General features: G+C 40.6%; 1 protein-coding gene across 2 annotated transcripts in view; it reads left to right on the top strand.

Annotated features, from left to right (window-relative positions):
- Positions 1-8,983, top strand: part of LOC109851203 (DNA polymerase I) — an 84,679-nt gene extending 75,696 nt beyond the window's left edge. For both annotated transcript variants that reach the window (XM_020421242.1, XM_020421241.1), the window contains 2 exons: positions 8,199-8,273; positions 8,388-8,983. In XM_020421242.1, coding sequence (XP_020276831.1) covers positions 8,199-8,273; positions 8,388-8,504 — 192 coding nt within the window. In that variant the 3' untranslated portion in view covers positions 8,505-8,983. The remainder of the gene's footprint in view (positions 1-8,198; positions 8,274-8,387) is intronic.

The raw sequence follows: 9,600 nt of genomic DNA, 5'->3' as shown, positions 1-9,600 counted from the left end.
ACGATCCTGCGTTTGTTTCTAAAAAGTTATAATTTTCCTTTTGTTGTGTAAGATAAGTCTTATAAAAAGACCATCTCTTTTGAATTTGTTGTAATCGACCGAAGATATAATGAATTCCACAATGAAACCAACTTTTGGCGAAAACAAACTGGCGACCACTGTGGGAGCCAACGGTTTCGCTACCGAGACCGTCGTGTCGCAGCCGATCAAGATATTGGTTGAGTCCACGGTTGAATATGAATTCGACCAAGCAAAGTTTGAGGAATATCTGTCATCCTCATCCTCAAAGTTTTCCTCGCTTCACAAATGCAGGAAAATTTTGTCTTCTAAGAAGGTTTTTAAGTTTTCGACTCCGTCGAACATTACAAATGAAGACTCTCGCCTGATTGTTGCTGAGAATTCTACTCGCAACATCTCTGCTCGTGATGACTCTTATCTAGTTAAAAAGTCATCAAATCAAAGCCCACCGGTGCTGACGAAGAGAGCTCGTCAGAGACAGCGCCAGCGCCGTGCTCGACAATTGGCTAAGGCCTTAGAACAAACCGACGGAGTTCGTTATTATGCGGACTTAGAGTCGAGGAAACAACAAGTGGCTTGTTCAACTCAACGACAAACTACTCACGTTTCTGCACAACTCACGACGGAGGAATGGACTCTCGTCAAAAGGACTCGGTCGACCCTCAAAGAACGTATACAAAAGCGTCATACAAACACTGCTCATGCCCGTGCTCTCTTACAACAAAGACGAGAAAGAAACAGGGAAACGGTGGCCAAAGAACTGCCAAAACTCTGCAAAGTTTGGATTCCAAAGTCTGGAGTTGTGCAAAATCAGCATTCGGAGCCCGTTAAGACTCCATATCCGCAAGGGGTGGTTCTAAACGTGCGACTCCCGACATAACCTTGGATCGCTCAAAGACAATAATAAATTATCCTGAGAATGCCAACAAGGTTTTACACCCCCAGAAAAAGACGCATTCACCAAAAGACATCGTCATACCTGGGAGGTCATGCCAACAGACGATACGATTTTTTGGCAATCATACCGATGAATCGTATTATCAAGTTGGAGGTGTGAATAAATTTCGAAAGAGAATTATTCGAGAAATAAGCTCTCATTGTTCCTGTGCACGACTTATAAAACCAGCATTGTCGGAATATAACTACACAAAACGAGAAGCCATCCCTTGAAGAGTCTCGGTATTCCACAGTCTTTTCACCGATATGTCAAAGCCTAAGCCGAGACATTTCCGAAAGAGAAGATCAGCTGTCCAAGATGATGAATTCCCTAAAGTCACCATCAACGTGGCTGATAAAAAAAAATCTAAATGGCATTCAAGTGAATCAAATCCCGACTTTTCCCCGAGAGGAAAAGTCAATTCAAGAATTGCCAAACGAATGTCCCGACTCCAATTAGGAGCCATCAGACGCAGAGATTACAAGAGAATGCATTAAGGAATGTCATCAGAGGATGAGCTTTCGGACACTTGTTCTGCGATCGCTTCGGATGATACGGTATCTCGCACATGACAAACCAGAAAAGTACTCACGATCACCTCTGATCAATTTGCTCAAATGCTTCAAGAAGCTCTAACGAAGCAACGTGAAGAAATTAGAGCTGAGATGAAGACAGAGATGGAGTTAGCTATCCAACAAATGAGAGAATTGCTAACTCAATGGTCTCAACCTCCTGAGTCCAGTCAGCGAGCTGAATCCAGCCACCATACTCAGAATGTTGTAGATGACAGTGATCCAGAAGTGGATGAAGTTATTATGGCTGATACACCTCCCAATAGCAATAACGCTGGGGGTGGTTTAACGCACCCTCCCAATAATGATATTGGGGGTGGTTCAATGGCACCTCTTACAGGGGGTGGCCTAACTCATTCTTCTCAACGTCCTTCGAATGAAGACATAGACGATGACGAGAAAATGAAAGAGCTTGAAAATAAAGTCAATGCTTTGATGACGGCTCAAGAAGTGAAAAAGACGGGTATTCCATGTCCCTATCCAAGAGAATGAGATTCAATACCATACCCGACAAAATTCAGTTTGATTAACTTCACACCGTTTGACGGGAAAAGCTCGCCTACTCAGCACTTGATTTATTTCAAGTCTCATTTGGGCATGATCTCTGGAAATGAGGCTTTAATGGTCCGGTCATTCGTTGGCACCCTTCGTGGGCCCGCCTTCGATTGGTACCGACGTCTCAAGCCAGGAAGCATTAATTGCCGGGATGACATGGAAAGTTTATTCCTCGGCAATTTCTTCGATGACGACACCGAAGTGTCAATCGGATCCCTTTTAGATGAGAAGCAAAAAGACGGAGAGTCAGTCGATAATTTTGTCAAGCGCTTCCGTAACAAGGCAATGAATTGCAGAGATCCTGTTACAGAGGAGTTCATCCTGCAAACATGCCACAATAATCTCTCTATCGATGTCCTGGAAATCCTGGGGGTCGTACAATCCAAAACTTGGAAAGATTTGAAAATGCGCTGTGAACAAGCTGAACATTTTCTTAAAAGAAAGAAAGCTGAGAGAAGCCGACCGACGACATATGCAATCACTGGGAATGCGACTCCCGATCCGAGGTTTCAAAAGGAGTATTCTTTCGAAGATGATGAAGCTCCAGCTATCTTGAAATACCTCCTCGCCAATGATAAAATTGAGCTACCACCTATTAAAGATCAGGAGGAAGCTAAGAGGATTACGGATCCAAACTATTGTGCGTACCACAGAAGGGTTTTTCATCCCACCGAGATTTGCTTTGGACTCAAAAACAAAATTCAAGCCTTAATTGACTCTGGCGTCATAACGGCGAAACAAGCCAAGTAAAGATGACTTTTAAACTCCATTGGATACACGAGTATAAACTGTTCTCCTTAACTCCATGGGATACACGAGTATAAACTGTTTTCCCCTAACTCTGAAGAGTATACGAGTATAAACTGCTTCTTCATGTAACTCCGAAGAGTATACGAGTATAAACTGCTTCTTCATGTCACTCCGAAGAGTATACGAGTATAAACTGCTTCTCAAAACTCCGAAGAGTATACGAGTATAAACTGCTTCTCAACACTCCAAATAGTATACGAGTATAAACTGCTCCTCAATACTCCAATAAGTATACGAGTCTAAACTGTTTCCCACTCTTGACGGGAAGTTCCTGGAGAATTTTTACATGTAATATTCTTAAGGATAACCCGGTTATGTAACTCAGTATGATGTTAGACCCAGTTTCGCGAAGAAAGCTAGGGGTGGATGGTTCGTGTAACGGAAGTTCCCGAAAGAATGTTATATATAATTTTCTTAGGGATAACCCAATCATTACAAACAAAGTGATAAACACTACATCCCCACGGTGATTTCCGAATACTCTTTTGCTGAGATGAGATTCGATCATTTCGTTGGATCAATCTTCCCTCACAAATTCCCATTTGGTCAAACCTTTAAACAGTTAGGACCAAAGCCAAAATCCCTTCTCGATTCTTTTAATGAACGAGAGGTCCACAAATTGAACGATCAAACATTTAAACAGTTAGGATCGTCTCAAGTCCTCACATGGTCAAACCTTTTAAACAGTTAGGACCAAAACCAAAATCCCCTCTCGATTCCTTCCATGAACGAGAGGTCCACAAATTGAACGATCAGACCTTTAAACAGTTAGGATCGTCTCAAACTCCTATTTGGTCAAACCTTTAAACAGTTAGGACCAAAGCCAAAATCCCCTCTCGATTCCTTTCATGAACGAGAGGTCCACAAATTAAACGATCAAACCTTTAAACAGTTAGGATCGTCTCAAGTCCTCACATGGTCAAACCTTTAAAACAGTTAGGACCAAAACCAAAATCCCCTCTTGATTCTTTCCATGAACGAGAGGTCCACATATTGAACGATCAAACCTTTAAACCGTTAGGATCGTCTCGAATTCCCATTTGCTGGGAGATATCCGAATACAGCTCAAAAAGGAATATCATCCAAAAAAGGATAATATTTCTTCAGCAATTTCTGGGATGACATGGAAAGTTTGTTCCTCAGCAATTTCTTCGATGACAACACTGAAGTGTCAATCGGATCCCTTTTAGATGAGAAGCAAAAAGACGGAGAGTCAGTCGACAATTTTGTCAAGCGCTTCCGTAACAAGGCATTGAATTGCAGAGATCCTGTTACAGAGGAGTTCATCCTGCAAACATGCCACAATAATCTCTCTATCGATGTCCTGGAAGCCCTGGGGGTCGTACCATCCAAAACTTGAAAAGATTTAAAAATACGCGGTGAACAAGCTGAACATTTTCTTAAAAGAAAGAAAGCTGAGAGAAGCCGACCGATGACATATGCAATCACTGGGAATGCGACTCCCGATCCGAGGTTTCAAAAGGAGTATTCTTTCGAAGATGATGAAGCTCCAGCCATCTTGAAATACCTCATCGCCAATGATAAAATTGAGCTACCACCTATTAAAGATCAGGAGGGAGCTAAGAGGATTACGGATCCAAACTACTATGCGTACCACAGAAGGGTTCTTCATCCCACCGAGATTTGCTTTGGACTCAAAAACAAAATCCAAGCCTTAATTGACTCCGGCGTCATAACGGCGAAACAAGCCAAGTAAAGATGACTTTTAAACTCCATTGGATACACGAGTATAAACTGTTCTCCTTAACTCCATGGGATACACGAGTATAAACTGTTTTCCCTTAACTCCGAAGAGTATACGAGTATAAACTGCTTCTTCATGTCACTCCGAAGAGTATACGAGTATAAACTGCTTTTCAAAACTCCGAAGAGTATACGAGTATAAACTGCTCCTCAATACTCCAATAGGTATATTAGTCTAAACTGTTTCGCACTCTTGACGGGAAGTTCCTGGAGAATTTTTACATGTAATATCCTTAAGGATAACCCGGTCATGTAACTCAGTATGATGTTAGACCCAGTTTCGCGAAAGAAGCTGGCGGTGGATGGTTCATGTAACGGGAAGTTCTCAGAAGAATGCTATATGTAATTTTCTTAGGGATAACCCGATCATTACAAATAAAGTGATAAACACTACATCCCCACGGTGATTTCCGAATACTCTTTTGCTGAGATGAGATTCGATCACTTCTTTAGATCAATCTTCCCTCACAAAACCCTCAATTGGTCAAACCTTTAAACAGTTAGGACCAAAGCCAAAATCCCCTCTCGATTCCTTCCATGAACGAGAGCTCCGCAAATCGAGCAATCAAACCTTTAAACAGTTAGGATCGTCTCGAATTCCCATCTTGGTCAAACCTTTAAACAGTTAGGACCAAAGCCAAAATCCCATTTGGTCAAACCTTTAAATAGTTAGGACCAAAGCCAAAATCCCCTCTCGATTCGTTCCATGAACGAGAGGTCCACAAATTGAATGATCAAACCTTTAAACAGTTAGGATCATCTCACTGCCTATTTGGTCAAACCTTTAAACAGTTAAGACCAAAACCAAAATCCCCTCTCGATTCCTTCCATGAACGAGAGGTCCACAAATTGAACGATCAAACCTTTAAACAGTTAGGATCGTCTCAAAACTCTTACTTGGTCAAACCTTACTACAGTTAGGACCACAACCAAAATCCCTTCTCGATTCATTCCACGAACGAGAGGTACATAAATCGAGTAATCAAACCTTCCTACAGTTAGGATCACCTCAAAACTCGAGATCTCACTTTGAGTTTCCTTTGGACCAGGAGATAGAATATAAAATTCTTCCTCTCCGATTCCGGGTTCATCTCTACCAACAAACAAGAGACTAGGAGATAGAATATAAAATTCTTCCTCTTCGATTCCGGGTTCATCTCTACCAACAAACAAGAGACCAGGAGATAGAATATAAAATTCTTCCTCTCCATCATCGGGTTCATCTCTACCAACAAAAAACAGACCAAAATACTTCAATAGGTACACGAGTCTAAACTGTTTTCCTACATTCAACAGGAAGTTTCTAGAGAATATTAATCTGAATATTCTTAAGGATAACCTGACGAACTCTCGAGGGACATACAAGTATCAATTTGGTGATAAAAGTCAAAGAGATACCGACCTCGATTCAAGATCTCAACAACGGTCAAGCGATAAACGCAGTGCCGGAGAAGCATTAGCTATTCTACAAAGAACTGAATAGACTAATGGATGAAGAGATCAAGAGCCGAAGCCATTTTATGGATTTCTCCACACAATCTACTCAATCAAGTATTGAAGATATCGTAAGTAAAATCTATCTTATCCAAAGTATCCCGGACTTCTCTATACAAGAATGAGTCTGGAATACTTTAGAGGAGGTATCTGTAGGCGTCAAAAAATGCTAAAAAGATATTCAAATATAACTCAAGAGGGAATCATTCAAATCAAGAGAATACAAGTATGGGCTGTCTCGCACGCGAGACAGTCTTTACTGTCTCGCAGGCGAGACAGTATTCTCTGTCTCGCCAGGCGAGGCAGAGACAGTTGTTACTGTCTCGCAGGCGAGACAGTGTTCTCTGTCTCGCCATGCGAGACAGCATTCTCTGTCTCGCCCGCGAGACAGTATTCTCTGTCTCGCCCACGAGATAGCTCTCAAAGAAGTCAGAAACTGTTTTGTAACCGCCGACACGTGGCCACCAATTGTTCAAGAACGTGGGAAACGTCGTGGGCGAGAATCACGTTGATAACTGCCAAAATAACGGAGTTGTAAAACGTGGGAAGGCAGTTACAAGAAAACTGCTGGGCGGTTGAGAATTTCCGAGACAACATTTACTGTCTCGGAACCTGAGACAGTCTTTGCTGTCTCGACCGCCGAGACAGCAAACACTGTCTCGGAAGTGGTTATTCGTCCAGGGGTTATAAATACCCCCTGTGATCATTTGTTTAAGGGGGCTGATCATTCTTGAGCATTTTGGAGCAGAGAGAGCAGAGTTCCTGAGCTTCTAGCCATCCCTTGAGATTCGAGCTTTGACTTGATTTCAAGAAGAACGACTATCTTACTTTGATAAGATATCGTTTCAAATTCTCACTTCGATAAACGAAGGAAGAATCATTAAACCCCTCAAGATTCAATCAGAATCTGTGAATTGGTGGTCCACGAGTCAAAGCACTCCCGACACAGGCAAAGATCTCACGCAAGCAGCGATCCAAACAACGATCCTGCGTTTGTTTCTAAAAAGTTGTAATTTTCTCTTTGTTGTGTAAAAGACGTCTTATAAAAAGACTATCTTTTGAATTTGTTGTAATCGACCGAAGATATAATGAATTCCACAGCAATACCAACTTTTGACGAAAACATGCAGCACAGTAGTTCTCGTTTAAATCAAAAAAAAAATTGCTAGCCTGATGATCAGACTTTACGTCATATCTCTTTCCATAGTCTATACGTCTCGTCATACTTTCAATGTTCTCAAGACCAAGGAACTTGCAAGTGGTAAAAGATTATCAGGCAGTCATCCTTGAACTAAGGCTTTTGTAAAAAATAGAGGATATAATACAAGGAGTGATTCTTTGATTCTGGTTCCAAATGTGATTATTTGAACCTATATTTGAATTCATTATAGCCAAATCAATCTTCAGAACTGACTGAATTCAGACCCGCTGAAGATTATTCTAATTTGGATACTGTCCAAATATGGCTACTGAGTGTATTTGATATCCTAAATATACTCAATATGCGAATATCCTTGAATACAATGTTCAAAAAACATATTCGGAAAAAAAAAATTATGACAAATGTTTTCCTGGCTATAACTATAATTAAGTTAAATTACATGTCTAATACATGCCATTTATATGTGCAATCAGGAATTAGTATCTAATGTATTGTATTAGCGGAATCTGTTATGTTACAAATGTTTATCCATTTAGGAATACAATTCTCCCAATATATAAAAAATGATCGTTCCTTTTGAGAATATATATATATATATATATATATATATAAAGTTGCTTAAAACAACTTGGTAGTGATGTGGCCTAATCTTGCCCCTACATCACACCTCGAAGATAGAGCATCAACCACCATTCACCAACTCTAATGTAGCTGTAGGGACAAGATTAGGCCACATCACTACCAAGTTATTAGAAGCAATTTGGTATCAAGTTTCTCCATTTTTCTCATATATATTGCACATGTACTTCTAGTCTTCTAGCTATGTAGGTTTTTCATTTTTTATTTTACTTAAATTCATAGCTTCTTATTCAAAGCTCCTTCACAGGCAACCCTGAGATCTGATCTACCACCATACATGGTGCCTTTTAAAACATCTGATCTCGTGTTCCGGAAACCAGAGGTGTGTATAGTAATTTGTTAAAAGAGTAGTATATTTCCTTAAATATTTGTAAAAATTTTCAAATAGATGGAATTTCCATATGGTAAGTCTCTCTTTGGTGGCGTTCTGGTTCAGGATGGTGGAGAGAAACTGATAAGCCTCCTGAGAGCAATTGGAGCTTATGCAGAAGGCTTTTCTGCGGATCCCATTCTAAGAAGAGCACTCTTTTTGTGGAACAAGCTTCAATCATGACAATTCTGTATACTGTAGTAGCCAGAGGTCATCCTGTTTGATGAGATCAGAAGACAAGGAGGATTACATGCTGAAAATTAGATGGAAGTTGATAACCTCCCTTACCTTATCCTACCGGTTTTATGCCCAAAAAATGGAAGTAGGCCTTGGCTCATTGGAGATTGTCAGCCAAATTGCTTCAAGAAAAGTTCAATCCACATTTAACACCGCTTATGTAAATGGTTCTTCAATTTAATCCAAGGGGCTCACCGTTAGAATCAAAATTTTCTTTTTCCAGGGTATATGATTAATTTCATAGTTCATAGGAATCAGTCCGAGTAATGTATATGCATTGAAAGTATGGCGAACCTTTTGGGTACGGAAAGGAGATGCTATGTGTACGCAGGCAAATAACTAGCTAGGATTATGGATCTTCTTCATAGAACTTTGCTTTGTTTGGCCTACGCTTTGAATAATATAGTAGAGAAGGCTCATGTATACTTTGCTTGCTTCTGTTTGATGACAGGCAAGAGCCCAGTAGAGGACCGTTAAGCAGTTTCCTAGCATGATGCCTTGCAAAAGGCGTATACCTTGTCATTATGTTGCCATAAGAGAGAGACACTTTTCCCCCCTAGCATTATACCTTGCTTTGATTGGAGTTACTTGCCTATACTTTGCCGCCTCCTAACGACTATCTAGCAATAACAGGACAGGACTGGCGCACTTAACCCACCTTCAAATACTTTTATCAACAGCCAGTTGTCAGTTCCCGAGCCTCCCAAGTTAATACCAATTATTTGTTAGTGATGATTCAATATCTTGCTATGTACAAACTAAAGTGAAAGTTACAGGCACAAAATATAAAAACAAAAGAACAGAAAAGGTAGACAAAGCTACCGATCGATGACTTGGATTAGAAAAGGATACATTGAACAAACATTGATACTTTTACCCACCACCATCTCTTTTGCGGCGCACTTTCACAAAAACCAAAACCATATAAACAGCACACGGGTACGCATGTACACGGGTTGCCGTACTAACTCAGCAACAACAATGGCAGTGTTACTTGAAACAAGAAACTCAAAGAGAAGGAATATGTACAAGAGAAGACCGA

Source organism: Asparagus officinalis, chromosome 8 (assembly GCF_001876935.1).
Source record: "Asparagus officinalis chromosome 8, Aspof.V1, whole genome shotgun sequence".
NCBI lineage: Eukaryota > Viridiplantae > Streptophyta > Magnoliopsida > Asparagales > Asparagaceae > Asparagus > Asparagus officinalis.
This window is presented reverse-complemented; position numbering and strand designations above follow the sequence as displayed.